The 17,849-nt window shown below is 37.2% G+C and overlaps 1 protein-coding gene across 4 annotated transcripts in view; it reads left to right on the forward strand.

Moving 5' to 3' along the window:
- LOC131769686 (hemicentin-1-like) overlaps positions 1-17,849 on the forward strand; it is a 31,093-nt gene that overhangs the window by 12,266 nt on the left and 978 nt on the right. The window contains exons 13-35 of one of the 4 annotated variants that reach the window (XM_066168370.1): positions 1,007-1,264; positions 1,771-2,028; positions 3,058-3,324; positions 3,805-4,059; positions 4,529-4,777; positions 4,908-5,165; positions 5,937-6,203; positions 6,756-7,010; positions 7,247-7,501; positions 7,765-8,022; positions 9,357-9,614; positions 10,175-10,441; positions 10,693-10,947; positions 11,316-11,570; positions 12,322-12,561; positions 13,205-13,321; positions 13,661-13,788; positions 14,586-14,644; positions 15,264-15,424; positions 15,825-15,989; positions 16,641-16,668; positions 16,979-17,084; positions 17,743-17,779. In XM_066168370.1, the coding sequence (XP_066024467.1) occupies positions 1,007-1,264; positions 1,771-2,028; positions 3,058-3,324; positions 3,805-4,059; positions 4,529-4,777; positions 4,908-5,165; positions 5,937-6,203; positions 6,756-7,010; positions 7,247-7,501; positions 7,765-8,022; positions 9,357-9,614; positions 10,175-10,441; positions 10,693-10,947; positions 11,316-11,570; positions 12,322-12,561; positions 13,205-13,321; positions 13,661-13,788; positions 14,586-14,644; positions 15,264-15,424; positions 15,825-15,989; positions 16,641-16,668; positions 16,979-17,084; positions 17,743-17,779 (4,656 nt within the window). Of the gene's footprint in view, positions 1-1,006; positions 1,265-1,770; positions 2,029-3,057; positions 3,325-3,804; positions 4,060-4,528; positions 4,778-4,907; positions 5,166-5,936; positions 6,204-6,755; positions 7,011-7,246; positions 7,502-7,764; positions 8,023-9,356; positions 9,615-10,174; positions 10,442-10,692; positions 10,948-11,315; positions 11,571-12,321; positions 12,562-13,204; positions 13,322-13,660; positions 13,789-14,585; positions 14,645-15,263; positions 15,425-15,824; positions 15,990-16,640; positions 16,669-16,978; positions 17,085-17,742; positions 17,780-17,849 lie in introns of those variants that run through there. The other 3 variants (XM_066168371.1, XM_066168372.1, XM_066168373.1) reach the window with 3 other exon arrangements.

Genomic DNA, 17,849 nt, shown 5'->3' on the forward strand with positions numbered 1-17,849 from the left:
TTTACTCGAGTTCCTAACTACAATTAATTAAAATCATCTTTTTTAAATCACAGTATTTGTTTTGAGTATGTATCATCCTCTACAGTATATGGAGTAAAATAGGCTATACTCTTCACAGAAAGAAGCAGTGATTTTGACAAGTACATCTGGTACAAGTTCAGCCAAGCTGTGTATTTTAATCACCAAAACACTGTATGTGAACTGTAACTGGTGTAAAATAAAATAATACTACTTTGAATAGATTAAAACTTTTTATATCCTAAGAGGGTTATTGAGTAGCTTTAATGAACAGACACGAAATGTTTCTAAACAATATTAAAACATGTTTTGATATAACTTTAGTATAGAGACTACCATTACAAGCCTCAGAGTTTTTCTGAAATTAATTTTCAATTTATCTAAGGACAAACCTCATCTTTGATGAATTACTTAAAAACTTGTAGAGAACCCTTATGTTGGTGGTTAGGATGTTCAAATACCTGTTGCTCTATAGTTGAGTATATTGACCCCTTGCATTTCCATGAATGGATGTCTGAGGCAAGTCACACTTGCAGTTGAAGCAACTGTGTACATTATGTAGAATGTTTGAGAGATTTTCTGCTTACACAGCTTGGTGTCAGGCTATCAAGGTAAATTTACAATTCACTGCTAAGCCCCTAAAAGGAATTAATTGCTTTGCTGGAATCTGTTCAGCCCAGGTGGGTCATATTTTCTAAAGGAAGTAATTACTTCATAAGCAATTTTTCATACTTAACATTTACTTAAAAAGATCAACCTCCAAGACTCCACAAACTTTTCTTTTGTGGATAACATTCCAAGCTGCATCTGTACAAAAGGGGGTGTTCCCTTGCTTGAGAGAGTTGCTTTGGAGATGTTACACTAATTTACATGGAGGTGTACTTTCTTGCCACTTTAATACACAATTATTTTAGGGTGGGGGGCTTTTGAATATCCCTTTTCTTGGTAAAGATAGTGATTGTTGTTGTTGTTGTTGACCTTATTTCAGATGCAGCAGAAATCGTCTTTGCTCCCAAAAACAAGACAGTCCTGGAATATGACAATGTTACTTTCTTCTGTAATGCATCAAGTAATCCACCCTCACAGATTATCTGGACCCAAGAGGGAAACAGTACAGTTCTGCATAAAGGAGAAACCTTTGTCATTGAAAATGTCTCAAGAAAACTTAATGGACAGGAATACAAATGTAGGACATGGAACAATGTCACCAAAGATATGGCAGCATATGCTCAACTCACTGTTCATTGTGAGTATTAAATGACTCTCTCATGATATCCAAGAATTTAAAATTAGATAAGGTGGTACAATGTAAAAACAAAAGCAACATTATCATGCAATGGAACTGGTAATCTATCGCCTCAAACAGCCTGGATAAAGTCTGGAAAGGTTCTGGTGACAGACAATGTTTATGTTATAAGGGCATGAAACAGAAGTCAGGCTTGAAGATACCAGTGTATGGCTTGGAATGGAATCATGAGAAATGAGACTTTGAACTGTAGCATTGATGTTCACTGTAAGTTAATTGACTACCTTGAATTTAATAGCAGAATCTCTTTCTGTACACATACTTGGATGAATGTTAAACTTTTGCAAGTATACATTCAAACACTCATTTTTTATTTGGTTTTGCGGTGTAAGTTAATTGACTACCTTGAATTTACAGCAGTCTTTTTTGCACATATACTTAGCTGAATGTTAAAGTTTTGCCAGTCAACAAAGACTCATTTTGTATTTGATTTTGCCATCCAAAAGATCCTTCAACATCAACCATGATTACAACTGTTCCGACAAATACTACAGTGCTATGTGACAGTGCCATGTCACTGAGCTGTAATGCAGATGCCAACCCCAGTGTCCATACTTATCAGTTTTACTTTAATGGCAACCTTATTGGTAACAGCAGCTCTGGTGTGTTTAACATCACTGTGAAGGAAGATGGAGAGTACACTTGTGTTCCTGTCAACAGTTTAGGCGCAGGAAGTAATGCTAGTGTGAGCATTACTTCTGTTGGTGAGAGTGATGTCTGATCTTTTGGTTGAAATAAGTTATTATGAAGTTGAGATAAATGGTGGTCATAAATTATTTTCATATGAGGTTATTAGTTTGTCTAAGCCACTAAGGTTCATGAGAATACTTAGTTTGGGATATATGTTGTTGGTGAAATAATTAAGGTAAATTTTGGGTGAACTCTATTTTGTTTTCATAACCAAGGTTGTTCTAGAAGTACAAAGATGATATAAAGGAACTTTGAATCAATATCAGTATCTGGGCAACTGCCCACCTACCCCTCCCCTAACCCAACAACAGTCAATTGATAACAAGTTAGGGTAAATGTGGGGTAGGTGGCAGTTGCCCAGATACTGATATTGATCTGGAACTTTTTTCATTTTTGTCCATACCATATCCTAAGAATGATCTTATTTAGTTTCCATTTAAAGGATTTGGGGATTTTAAACATACAAGGTTTACTAAAAGGGTATGGGTAACAAGTAGTTAGAGTTTACAAGTAGTTAGAGTTTAAGTACTGTGGTTTGGGTTTTGGTTGTAGTGGTGTGTTTATTGCCAAAAACGTTTTAAAGATGATGTGTACTTTCACATATCCTAATTTACTTGTACGTTCTAATGTCATGTTTGTAGTAATTGCAAAAGATCAATGTACTCATTAACACTCCCAAACCGATGTTTGAAAGGTATGCTGGCTTTCAGAGCCTAATTATGCATCCCTAAAAGTCAAGAAACAAAATTTGTAAAGTCACAAAACAAGGCAAATTTTTTATTGAAATTCCTGCTAAAACCCACACTCTAACATTTGTCAACTGGCTTATTCATTAGCTAGCTAAATTATGAATCCTCTGAGCTACAGATTCAGCATTTTGTAGATAGAAATTGAGGAACTCGCATTCATTTGCCATTTGATAATGGCTGACATTGTGCCTTTAATATGTCTTGAATTCATGGATGAAGATGCAGCCATGTCTCCTAAGTTACATTATTCTAGAGCAGTATGAGATGATTGTATGCATTACGTTACAATTTTAGTGGCTCCATCAGTGGATGTGTCAAACTCTGTAATGGTTACAAGAGAAGGCAACAACATTTCATTGAGCTGTAATGTATCTGGTAAACCTAAACCCAGCATATCATGGACAAGAATTGGTAGTTCGAATGTTCTTTCTGTTTCACCATCACTAACTATTGTGAATGTGAGCAGACCTGGGACAGCAGACAACATGATTCAGTATCAATGCACAGCTAGTAATGGAGTGGAGACACCTGCTACAGCTACTGTCAATATCACTGTCCATTGTAAGTGGAAAACTTAAATGAAGAGGGCATTTTCTACTACATAAAAAGAACATTTTGGCTTCAAATCTGTATTGTGTTGAGCATCCTGATTTCTATGAGCAGAATTTGATATTGGAAATATATCTGGAGTCCACTTGGTATGTATGTGTTACAATCTGTTAACTCTCCAAGGGACTATAGCATTCTAGCACTGAGGTTTCAAACTGCATGTGAATTTACTATGAGGAGGGAAAGGAACAGTTGGAATGACCTATAAGTCCCAGGTAGGAAAGGTGGGATCCCACCTGCATTTGCAGGATCCTTCATAAACCCTGGCTGCCTATTTACCTGGGAATGTAAAATAATTAACACTGTAGATACTATAGTGGGCTTGTAAGGAAAGTGTGAGTTCTTAGATGGTTTATTCTCAACTAAAGCTTCCATTTTGTGATCATACTTGAAACTTGTGCCTTACATCATCCATGATATTTGTCTCTACAGTCCCCCCTGATATTGACCATGCCCCATCAGCTTTTCAAGTTGTGGAAGGAAGTGGGTTGATCCTGTTCTGTAATGCCTCTGGAACTCCAAAGCCCAACATTACTTGGACTAAACAAAGAAACAGCAGTGAACTGTCAACATCAGAGACTCTTACTTTGCCAAAGCTGACAAGAGAAGATGATGGATCTGTTTTTGAATGTACAGCAGCAAATTATGTGGGATTAGCACAAGTTACTGCCCAAGTGACAGTCCTTTGTAAGTTTTATATTAATTACTGTAAATTTGTTGAACATACCCTTCTTGTTTGCACTTGAAAAAAATTACACAGGCTAGTGCAAATGTTACTCCAGTTTCTTTTCCTCTTAGTTGAACCACTTATAATGTTGTGTAGTGTTATGGTACTAACTGTCATGGTCTAACGAGGCTAGATGCAGGCAAGTGCATATGCTCATTACTAAAGTAATTCCAAAGAATAAAGTGAATGATGCATGGTGATATAATCACTCACTAACTAGTCCAAGCACTCTTAGAAAAGTCAAATCAAGAGAGAGAGGATATTATTTGGTTACCTTCATGTAAGCAGCTTTGTTTGCTTGAATTCTTCAATAATCTAATTTGAAGATTATTATCAAATGGATTTTTATTGCCATCCCTTTTTCGATTGTGATAATAATAAATTGAGGTAATACTATTCTTTAACGTAAGGATATACACATCTTTCCAGACCCACCACAGCCTTTTATACAAGGTTGCCTCAGTCTGGTAAGTGAAGGAGACAATGTGACATTATACTGCAATGGAACTGGAAATCCATCACCTCACACAGCCTGGATACAGTCTGGAAAGGTTCTGGTGACAGACAGTGTTTATATTATAAGAGCAGTTAACAGAAGTCAGGCTGGAATATACCAGTGTATGGCTTGGAATGGAATCAGAGGGAATGATACTGCTAATTGTACCATTGATGTTCAATGTAAGTTAATTTTCTACCTTGTGAAGTTCATGGCAAAGTCTTTTACTGTATAAATACATCTAAATAGCTAAATCATAAACTTTTGCCAGTATACAAATACTCATTATCAATTTTTTTTTTGGTCTAAAAGATCATCCAACATCAACTTTGATTACAATACTTCCCACAAATACTACAGTGCTGCATGATCGTACTGTGTCGCTGAATTGTAGTACAGATGCCAACCCTGATGCTCATACTTATCACTGGTACTTTAATGGCAACCTTACTGGTAATAGCAGCTCTGGTGTGTTTAACATCACTGTGAAGGAAGATGGAGAGTACACTTGTGTTCCTGAAAACAAAGTGGGCACTGGAAGCAATGCAAGTGTTGGCATCACTGCTGTTGGTGAGTTTCATATCAGATTCAGCCCTATACTATGCAGTCAATATAAAGATTCAACCTCACCCCCACCACCCCTTCTAGGGCAACCCAGGGGCTGGGCATTTAAATCTTGCATGGATGGGGTTGAGTAAATTTGAACCTTTAGAATATACATGTTCTAAGTTCTAAGTTAAGTATGGAGGAGTTCAAAGATAAAGAGTCTGCTTTGTGAGCAAATGGCCAAGAAGAAAATTTTTTACATAGATTGATGTTTACTTGTGAAAAACCAAGCAGTAGCACTAATAGCTCATATGTGACTTTGCCACAACATTTGTTGATCACACCAGCAAGCAATGACTGTGAATATATAAAAATCATACATGTGAACTGCAGTGTGAGAAATCAATGTGAAAGCAATCTTTGCCGTAAGGAACACCACTTAAGCAGGAGTTAAAATAAGGCCTGAAAAAATTAAAGTGAAAAAAACCATTAAAAAAATTGTGGTTGAGTGGGGTAATTGAATGCCTCAAATTAATTGATGCATTAAGACTGAGGATAAAAAAGTGTCTATATGGTTAATAGCTATAGTTAGCTCAAACTTGTCTGGTAAAATACGTTATCTTGATTCAACACCAAATTCTTGACACTTATTTACAAGGAAATATGTAGCAGCAAGAGGGGAGAATCAACAATCAGAACTTGGGAGCTAAAGGGTTAAATACATCTCTATCAATTTAGGCACCTCATCTTTACCTGATGCATTCTTTTCCTCATATTTGTGATATTTTATTTCAGTGGCCCCAGTTACTGAGGTGTTTCCTCAAACTGGCACTGTCATTGAAGGTGGAAACATCACCTTGATCTGTAATGTCAGTGGTGTTCCTTCTCCATCTGTTGTCTGGACTGAAGTTGGCAGCCCGGTCATTTTGTCTCGAAAAATTTCACTGACTGTTGCAAATGTAACCAGACCAGGGACAAGAGATAACCTGATCCAGTATCAGTGTACAGCCAGGAATGGAGTGGGCACATCTAGTACAACTACAGTCAGCATTGCTGTTCACTGTGAGTTTATGGTAATCTATTTTTAATCAATGGCCACTAGGTTAGCTGTAAACTGTAACAGTGTAGCATAACAATGAGTAAAGTTTCACTACATGTGTATGGAAATGGAATGCAGATCCCTAGAGATAGAATGCTAATACATGTACATGGTAAAAAGATAACTATGCTGTATGAAAAAATCACCTCTTAGAGAAAGATACAGTCCAACCTTGACTATCTGGACTCACAATTAACCAGACCATTCAACAACTGGAGATTGAATATATTGAATCATTTATTAGGTACATTGTGCATTTTGTAATTTTTGCCCCCTTGCACAGTGGATAGGCAATGTGCATGCACCAACTATTTTACATTTGAGTTTCATATTATATCTTTTTATCTGTTCATTACTTTCCAGTATGCTTATTATTCTAATTATCCCATTGACTTACCTGTTTTAGCTTTCCAACTATTTCTATAGCTCTAGGGAATTCATTACATCTAATAATTCCTGACATGCTAAATCATACCTGTCTAAGTATTGAATATGTATATTTTTTTACTTTAAAGATCTTCCAGAGATAGCAAGATATCCATCCACTTCACCCATCATTGAAGGTGGCAACACCACACTTGTCTGCCAAGCCTCTGGAAACCCACAGCCAAACATAACTTGGACTAAGAGAGGAAGCAATAAAACTCTGTCTTATTCAGATGAACTTTCCTTGTATAATTTAACCAGATTCGATGATAAAACAGAATACAAATGCAAAGCCATGAACTATTTAGGATTTGTTGAAGCTTCAGCTTCAGTTACCATCCACTGTAAGTGAATGTGGTAGAGGTTTTTATTATTATATAAACTCTATGTACAGTGAATTTTGGCTTATTGCTGTAAATTCATGGTATCTGTTTACTTGCACTCTGTTGTTCCTAAAGAAAAGAAATGGTTGTTTGGTTGTTTTTGTTTTGACTAAGGCATTCATTTTCTTCTCATAATCATGTACAGTTGAAACGTTTGATTTTAGTCTCAATCTGCACAATTATATCTTCTTATTTAGATCCATCTTTGATTGAGTCTGCCTCAGGCAGTCAAGTTGTCCTTGAAGGAAACAACTTGACTTTACATCACAATGCAAGAGGCAATCCTACACCAAACATCACTTGGACTAAAGATTACAGCTCATCAGTGCTAAATCAAGGAATTACTTACAGTATTGTGAACATAGGAAGAAATGCTTCAGGGAATTACACTTGTACCGCTTGGAATGGAATTGGTGGACAAAAGAAAGCTATTGCTGCTATCACTGTACACTGTGAGTTTTCTCGCTGTATCAGTAATCATTATTCATGTGAGAAAAAAGTATTTTACAGAACTTTTGTTTACATGAAGGTTAACAATTCAACTGAATAGTGTTTTATCCAGATAAAAATGTTATAATCTGCAAGCCTCCTTTTATGAACACTGGTAGAGATAATCCACAGTACAGTTTTGAAGAATTAATGAGCAAGGGTTGTCTTCTGATTCTTCAGAACAATTTTTTACTTCATGAATTATTGTTGTTGGCTTTTCTTTCAGATGCGGCTGAAATTGTCTCTGCTCCCAGAAACAGGACAGTCCTGGAATATGACAATGTTACTTTCTTTTGCAATGCATCAAGTAATCCACCCTCACAGATTATCTGGACCCAAGAAGGAAGCAGTACAGTTTTACATACAGAAGAAACCTTTATAATTGAAAATGTTTCAAGAAAACTTAATGGACAGCAATACAAGTGCAGGACATGGAACAATGTCACCAAAGATGTGGAGGCATATGCTCAGCTCACCGTTCATTGTGAGTAGTCAGTGACTCTTTCATGAAACCAAGAATCACAAAGGAGATAAGTTGGATACTGCAAAAACAAAAGCAACATCTACAAAAAGAAAACTGTTAAATTCAGGTTGCTTTTCCCTTTATATGCCAACATCACTTTTCAATTTCTCCATACTGTTGTCTACGCATTAATATGGTACTTACTTTTTAAGGAGAATTTGCCTAATGATCAAGAGCATTTTGACTTTTTCGACATGTTCATAATTATGTAAGAGAAATCTTAAAATTAAGATTCACAAACCTAAATGTAAAGGCATGATGATATTATCACTCACTGTCTTGCCCAAAGACCAGTTGAAATACTAAACCATATTTTGGTCCATCTTTGTTTGCCTGAATTCTATTTGACTAAGTTTAATACAATTCCTTTTCTAATGGTGTTGGTATTACTGTGCCAATACTTTTCTGTGATGTAAGGATATACATGTCTCTACAGACCCATCAAACTAGATAAAATGCTCCAACTGGTTAAAATGGTCTAATTGGTTAAAATTATCTATGTTTTATTAATAGTCAATATTTGAGATAAAATGGTTTAAACATTTAAAAAGGTCCAGCCAGGTAAAATGGTTCTATAAGCTAAAATTGTCTAAACATCTAAAAAGGTCTAACTAGATAATGTGGTCCAACCACCTGAAGTGGTGTAACTAGATAAAACGTTCCAACTGGTGGAAATGGTCAAACTCGGTGTAACTGGTCAAAGTAAATGGTCAAACTGTTTAAAATAGCTTAATCAGCTAAGATGGTCTAAGACAAAATGATCCACTGGTCAAAGTCGTCTAGCTAAATAAAATGGTCAAACAAGATATACTGGTCAAACAAGATATACTGGTCCAACAAGCAGAAATTGCCCAACAAGAGAAAATGTTCCTATTGGTTAAAATAATCTTACTAGATGTAGTAGGTTAACCACTTAAAATGGTCCAGCAGGTTATATTGGCCCAATGGTTAGAATTATGCAACCAGTAAATATGGTCCAACTGGTTCAACTGAATCCGACCAGTCTACATCTATAAAATGATCAAAATGCTAAAAATGGTCTTACTAGGTAACATGGTCCAACTGGTTAAAATGATCATCCAGTTGAAATGGTCCTTTTATTTAGTTAGACCATTTATACCGGTGGGGCCATTTTTTAAAATTAGACCATTTGTAACTGTTGAATCATTCTATGTTTATACACCACTTTACAACTTCTACTTAACTGTGTATCCTTTGATGAAATTATAATGAACCATTACCTTTTTCCCAATATTCATGCAAGTAATCACTATCAATTTTTCTCTGTCTAAAAGATCCTCCAACATCAACCATGATTACAGCACTTCCCACAAACACGACAGTGCTGCATAATACTTTTATGATGCTAAACTGTAGTACAGATTCCCACCCTGATGCTCATACTTATCACTTCTACTTTAATGGCAACCTTATTGGTAACAGCAGTTCTGGGATGTTATATATCCCCGTAAAGGAAGATGGAGAGTACACTTGTATTCCTGTAAACATAGTAGGCACAGGAAGCAATGCTAGTGTCGGCATCACTGCTGTTGGTGAGTTCAGTGTAGAGCTGACTGCAATTTAGAATAGCTAATTTATCGCATCAAGTCCGTTGTTGTGTGTTCTACCAATTTCTTTAAAATATTAAAGATTCACCCTAGATATATATGTACAATTTAATTGACTCAATAGACCTTAATACCGCCATACTATGATGTGTTTCTGTGCACAGGGTAGGCAAAGTAATGCTACAGTCCACACTAAGGGTTTTGGTATGCATCTGGTCAGAAAGTTTGCATGCGACGAGTGACGAACAATAAATTCACCATTTTGTTGTTTTAGTAAGTTAATAATTGTGTGCCTAGTGATTTGATGGGAAGGTGATCAGATGAGCAATTATTATGTCAAATCAGATGGCTAGGAAATTAGTTATTGTGTTCTGTCCCTTATTTTTGTGGATTTGGCATTTCATCATCAAGGAAAGCTGTCAGATTTTTTGTAATTCCACGGACTTACATATAATTGGGATTTGCCGACTAGAATAAATACTGGTGCAATATTAGTAACCTTAACAGATAACACAAACAACTGTATTAGTGATATTTTATTTCAGTGGCCCCAGTTGCTGAGGTGGTTCCTCGAACTGGCGTAGTTGTGGAAGGTGGAAACATTACCTTGATCTGTAACAGCAGTGGTGTTCCTTCTCCATCAGTTGTCTGGACTCAAGTTGGAACCACAAATGTTTTGTCTCAAAACAATTTACTTAGGGTGGTAAATGTAACCAGACCAGAGACACCAGATAACATGATCCAGTATCAATGTACAGCCAGTAATGGAGTAGGTACACCTGGTACCGCTGCAGTTAACATAACTGTTCAATGTGAGTTAATAATTGTACATATTTTAACCAGTAGGAATATTTTCTCTTGTTAGGCAGTCGTTTGTTTCATGTTTAGTTGTAAATTTTACCAGTGTATCTTTACAATACGAAAAGGCTCTGTGCTTGAATAAGAAGGAAAACAAGAGAAGACCAGATCTGTTGCTCGATGTTAATCTTGCCTGAAGGCGTTTTAGTTTCCTGCTTACGTATACTTGTTTCACACAGTAAGTAATTTTTTTTTTACTTTTAAGATCCTCCGGAGATAGTCAGATATCCATCCACTTCACCCATCATTGAAGGTGGCAACATCACACTTGTCTGCCAGGCTATTGGAAATCCGCAGCCAAACATAACTTGGACCAAGAGAGGAAGCAATAAAATTTTGTCCCATTCAAAGGCACTCGTCTTGGCTAATTTAACTAGATTAGACAACGAAACAGAATACAAATGCAAAGCCATGAACTATTTAGGATTCGTTGAAGCCTCGACTTTAGTTACCATCCACTGTAAGTACAATGTAGAATTGCTTATGCATGTAACGTATTCCCTCTATGTAAATTGAAACCTCAGGTAAGTTACCTATCGATGAGCAAATACTGGACACTTATGTGTCTGTTGTGGTTCAATTTTATCCTTGGTTCAAATTTTATTGTCTTTTGTTTTTGGGTATTGTCATGTATGATAATGAGTTTGAAACAAAGGAAAACAACATTTGAACCAAGGATAAAATGAACCACAAAATATACATGTAGGTAGAAAACCTGGTGACCCTAAAAGAGAATAGCCTTGTCTGCTCGTTTTGTTTAGCTATTTGTGAACAGTCTAAATGACTGATTTTAGATTAGATCTGTACTTATTATATTTCCTTATTTAGATTCATCCTTGATTGAGTCTTCCCCAATCAATCAAGTTGTCCTTGAAGGAAACAACTTGACTCTACGCTGCAGTGCTTCTGGAAATCCTACACCAAACATCACGTGGACTAAAGATAAAAGTTCATTAGTGCTACATCAAGGAGATACTTACAGCATTGTGGACATAGACAGAAATGCTGCAGGGAATTACACATGTACAGCTTGGAATGGAGTGGGAGAACAAAAAAAAGCCATTGCTGCAGTATCTGTACACTGTAAGTTGTGTTACACTTACTTTTGGTGAATCAACTCTTCAATCTAAAAAAATTACCCCATGTTTGATAGCGACAACTTTATTATTACACCATTTCTAGTTCACTTGAAAATCTTTGTTGAATATGTTTATATATTTTTCCATTGTGTAGCACTAACTTACTTACACTAACTTATAAAAGTCAGTGACAAACGGACACTTAAACTATCTTTTTCTCCCTCCCCCTGTGGACTTAAAACTGTAATGTCAATAGTAATCGTTGTAGTCTTGAGGTACCCTTGGTTACATCGAAGATGATCACCATCAGAGCTGTTGTGATCTCTTATCCAGACAAAATTTACACAAGCATAACGTATCATTAGATTAATTGTGGGTTGCACTAAAGCCCGGTATCGATATGATCGTCCAGATTTCCGCGATCACCCTAAGTGATGCTTCAGGGTTCTGGACGGTTAGAAAGAAATTAGGCCCAAATATCGCGAGGACCACGACCGTCTGGTTGGAATTCAGTGTATAGCCTGTTTTTACCATGATATCACAGATTGCGCTAATCCTATCAAAAACTGAGGCGAGTAGGACGTGTGTAAATTAGGCGTCGGGGGAAATATTACTTTTGAAATTTTTTTACCATATCCAAATGTTATCCAAATCTCCGACAAAAACTCCGTCATTGAAATATGAGAGTCGTAGACCGTGGGCTTGTGTTTGAATTGTCACTATTCCTTTTATCTGATCACATCCTTCTGAGATAGTCACTCGTCCTAAAGACCAAGTGTTGTGGTTGGGGGAGAATACAACTCTAGTGTGTGACGCTGTTGGTAACCCAGTGCCAAACATAACTTACTCTGTGCTTGGAGAGAATGCCTCAGTCGTTTACAGCAAGACACTTGTTATTAAGAGTTCCAGCGTAACTTATGTTAAGATGTACACATGCACGGCATTTAATGGAGTACAGCCACCAGTGTCTGTCAATGCTACTGTTACAGTGTTGGGTAAGTGTTGTACTTCACACATTTTTTTTCCCTTGGTTCTTTGAAGGAGATTGTTTCGTTTGTGTAATTCAATGGAAATAAATTTCTTTGAAGCGAAACTAAAGGCTACAGTTCAGACAATTGATTTTAATTTTCACCATGAGTTACCACTAGATATGATTACATATTGTTGACGCGTGGTCTAAACAAGTCATTTTTTTCTTCCTTTCAAACGTACATTCAAAACTAGAGAGAATGAAGTGAACAAAAGATAAAATTGTACACTTTAATTGGTATATCATCGGGTATGCAACACCTTCTATTTAGACGCATTGGTGATCTTGCATTCATCAAGGAAAGTTGGCGTTTCTAGAATTTTATTAAGAATAATTGCAATATGCCCTGATTAACAACAACAAGGATATAGAAGACTCTTTTTAACATGGAAATTACCTTTCCTGGGAGATACGAAGTGTAGTGACTTAGAGAGTGCTTTATGAATAATTAAGCGGAGGATACTGTTTATTAACGTCTCATGAGTTCGCTTTTCTCTCTCCTCATCGGTAGCATACTCATGATGTAACCTGCCTTTTATATACTAAGAAATCCCGCATAAAACTACGTATTGTGTGTATACGAGAGTTGTATCTTCTTTTTCCAACAGTAAGACCTTGTTCTCGTTCCCCCTGTGCTAATGGAAATTGTACGGACATAAAGACGCCGCCATCTTACCGTTGCACTTGTCCTTCTGGTTATCAGGGAAGACACTGTATCCAGCAAAGTAAGTCTTCTTGCCCCTTTTTAAATATACGTGCCATATTCTCTACGATGGTTATTATTATCGTTGTTAGTTTTATCATCATCAACATCACAAGAACATCATGAACCCTTTCAGTTCCAACGGTGCTGATCTGGTGTGGCTTTTATACTTCTGAGCCGTTTATTCAAAGTCCATCAACAGCCATCCTTAAACCCATAATTTTCAGCGTTCACTTTTGCTCTCAGCGCGTATCGATCATCATGTGATCTATTTGTGTTACTGTGGACTCTAGATTGTCATAGTTGTTCCAATCTTTTACAATGATTCATGCTTGTACTGCTTTTTTGCTATTTATTTTAGTTACAAAAGAAACTGATAGAGTGAGGGGGAGTGTAAAACTTGAAAGGTGTCCATACAAGTATCACCCAGACTACAATAACCACAGCAGTGAGATGTACAAGGAGCTCAGCAACGACTTCATAAAGAATGTAAGTTGTTTGAAGTTTGACTTTCAGGTGAATATTTGAAAGGCTCTGTAGTAAATGTTGATATGAATTTCCATCTGGTTTCTGTCTAGGCAGTACACTCCCTGCAAAGCAGAATAGTTACAGTGCTCAAAGGTGGTCCCTTTCCCTTTTTTGTTGCTTCTTTTGTTGAAGACAAACTGAGGGGTGCCATTTCCATCTTGTCTCCCTCTTGAAGCGGCGTCCACAGCACTGTTGAGATAAATTAATGTCACGAGGAAAGTTGCTGTGTATAATACAGTCAATTCCCAGTAAGAGGGCGTCAACCTGTGTGTGTAGTAGTTGCAAAGAATACTTATAAAGAGAATGATTGAATTGTGAAAATGCTTTTGTCGGTCTAAAGAAACATTGTTGGGCTTGTTCAAAATTTCCGTGGGTCAAAAACTTCATGATTTGCTTCAATATTGAACGATAAAAAGTTCACGGCATTGATTGCTTCTCTGAACGGTACGAACCGTTACCTACTTTGAAAGGGCCCTTTTTTGTCCTAAAAAGTTTGGGATCACTCGCTGTCGCAGTCATTGGTTTCTATCTTTACTTTCAATCATGACTTTTGCGCCGTGGGGTAAAATCTTCCCCAAGAAGTTGCGACTTTCTATGCGATGCGAAAACTATCTCTTTACCTGGGCAAGAGACAAAGCGAGACATGGATGTTGAGTTAACACACTCTCCATGATCGACACGGTTCATATCCTTGAACAATTCTATTAAAGTAGTATGTTTTCCTAAATTACAATTAATCTTTGTTTCTCTTTTTGTAGATGATTGTATTATACGAAAATGAGAAACAATTTGGTCTCGTCACAGTTAACGACATTTAGTAAGAGTAAAGTATTATTATCATTATAATTATTATCATTATCATTATTGTTGTTATTATTATTATCATCCTAATTATCATTTCTGTCGTTGTTGTTTCTCTTTTTTTTTTTTTTGCACTTGTATTCCATGTGCAACTCTTTTTTTCACGCGGCTTACTCATCAGTCCCAAAAGAACAAATGCATTAATGAAGGGAATAATGAGGATAATTGGAATGTTGCCAAAACTTACGGTGATATCTAAATTGTTCGGACGCAGTGTAAGTCACGCGCGAGGAGAGGAGCGCGATAAAATGACATTTCGTTCCTTGCGCTTTGCACTCTCCTCGCGCTTGTCTCCGTTCGCCTGAAAAACGGTCACAACAGAAAACGCTTGTTCGGCTGGTTATCTTCCGAGTGAAATACCATGAATCCGAGAAAAATGCCAATTGATTTCTGTTTTGCTCTATGCTTTCCCTTTTGTTATATTTTCCCCCTCACTTTTGACTTGTTTTGATGTCATTGGCAAAGACGTCATTCGTCGTGGCACAGATAAGTGTTTCCATCAAACATATTTTTTGACTTCAATTAGACTACTTGTTCCTAACTTACTTATCAGAGGGTTTCTACTGTTTTGACAGCAGTGACGCAAGTGACAACGTTATGGTGAACTTCACCTTAGTTTTCTTTAAAGGAAATAAGACTGTTGATGAGCTTCATCAGGTCCTGGAAAAATCCGTGGAAAATGGCAGGGTTTATTCGTTACCAGTGCAGAGAGGCACGCTCCGGCTGACTCTAATAAGTGAGTTCACCATTCTTTGTTGTACAGAGTGCTGTCCGATCAATTACTGTAAAACCAAAACCTAAGTACTACCGTAACAAGTCGTAGTAAGGCTAAATATCACAAGTGTCAGTGAGGCTCTTAACTGAACACATGTAAAGGACGCGGGAAAAGCTTTTGTCAAAGTTTAGGCTCTATTTTTAAACTGATTTATTTCATTTGGGTGATTTTCACGCTCTCTATATAAAAGCATAAAAATCAGGCCTGGGAAATTAACGGGAGACGCCGAATTTTCAATGAATGAAGTTGAATGAATCCGGGGTTGATGGTCAGGCCTAAATCGCATCCGGCATTGATGCCATCAATACAGTGTACTATTTTTTAGAAAATTAACCTCTGTTTCTTCTCCGTTATACCTTAGCGACTCCAGCACCCGCTACAGCTATTCCACCGGCTGTAGCCGCACGGAGCAAGAAAATTGAACCGTGGAATATTGTCGTGGTTGCAGCTATTGGTGGACTGGTGTTCTTGGTGTTGGTTTGCGCCATTATCGCCTGCTGTGGCAGGAGGAGGAAGAAGAAAAAAGGTGAGAAACGGAGTGCGCAGGCTGTACTCAGCTATGGTACATGTGGTACATGTAATGAAAAGACTATTACCAGAATTATACCATTTGTGTCCAACAATATCACAAAGACACGTAGGTAAGATGTTAGAAAACAGTGCCACTTTATCATAGTGTGTTCTTCTGGAATGGTGAGAGAGCTTAATTAGCAACCACTTAGCTAACATAAGAAAAATGTAAGGTTGCCTGTTGGAACGTCGCGTGGAAGGTATGAAATTACTGATAATCACGTTTATGTTTTTGACCACTGGACATCTTAATAACGGTGCGGAATGTATGCTGAAAAATTCTAGAACTTCAGTGGCTCACTGTTCATGCGGTTTTGTCTTCCTACCCTCTTTGTAAGAATTTTTTTTAAACTTTTGAACAGTATTTTTATTAGTTTATATCTCGTCTATTTTCTCGCTAAAGGACAATTTTGACTCGTATGCAATAAACTTTGGTAAAGTGATGGTTGATTTTACTCTTTCGTAAGGCGTTATTACTATTGAAAACACAGTGTTTTAAGTAGCTACTTCAAGGCTACTTGATGCAACATATATATGCTTATGAATTTCCCACATCATTCTGAAAAGTGTTTGTGTCATGACAGTTTTAATCTTTGTTCCTCCATAGATGTATCCCAAGGATACGAAGACCACACGTGAGTTGTACGCTTGACTTCTTAATTAATTGGACATTCTCTTTTGGGAAAGTTGTTATAAGCAATGGAAAACAAACATCGAAATAGGCATGTGTTTCAGGTATAAACGCAACCATGAGATCATCCAGGTGTGATTGCTTCAAACGCTTATGGTTAAATACCCGAAATGTTATCAGTGAAATTTGCTACAGCGCACTGTTGTAAGAACAGAACGATTTTGATGTGACAACAGATCTGTATGGCAAAGAACGAGTTCTAGATATTAGTGTTGTTTTGGTGCTCAGTGTGTTTTCATCGTCTCTGTTTGCAGTGGAAAGTGGATTGATCTGCCTCATGGTGAAAACGGAAATAAGTCATCAAAAGAGGAGTATGCAGTGACCAATTCTGTGGCTTACATGGAGGGTGGACCTTACCAGGTGCGAAAACCAGCGAATGATTACTTTGTTAATAGAAGTGCCTGTGCTGAAATAGTACCAATAACACAACTAGGGACAAGAAATCTCTAGCTCTGTAGTTCCCAATCTCTCCTGGTTAATTTGTTATTCGGATGAAAATATCAACATGTGACGTCACCTTAACAGTTTGGGTCTTGATTGTAATCGATGTAACTGAGGACTGTGCAAGGGGTGATCTTTTTCAAAGGTAGATAGCCGAAGCGGCCTCGTGCTCTCATTTGTTTCTCGATATTTGGATACCACGATTAAACCCTCGCACTCGTTTTTTATATACTGTGTATCGATGGGACAGTCGAGCGTTCTCTTCGGAGGAGCCATCCACTCTCTGGAAAACTGCGACTCTTTGTTGGTCAGTGGCATGTATTTGACCCAAATTGTTATGGTGGCAATGCACATGATGAGTACCCTTCCTATGTTAACAAAACAGCTGTTGTTACATTTAATCCACGAAACATGGACGTAATCGCGATGAGGACTTTTATTGCAACACGTCTTTACACCTCACTTGGGGCACAACTTGAATCGATAACTAATGCTGTCAGTTAAATCTTTTGTACTTGGTTGAGAGCGTTTTTAATGTGTGGATTATTTGATTGAACTGTGAATGGTATTTCTGTAGGAACGCGCTGTTGAAGAGAAAGAACCCGAGAGCAATGGTGAGTTAAACGTAGGTCATTTAGTTTACCGATAACGAAAGTCATTGAAGGCGTTCTCTGCGCATAAAAA

The sequence above is a fragment of the Pocillopora verrucosa genome, chromosome 6 (genome assembly GCF_036669915.1).
Source record: "Pocillopora verrucosa isolate sample1 chromosome 6, ASM3666991v2, whole genome shotgun sequence".
In the NCBI taxonomy this organism is placed as follows: Eukaryota; Metazoa; Cnidaria; class Anthozoa; order Scleractinia; family Pocilloporidae; genus Pocillopora; species Pocillopora verrucosa.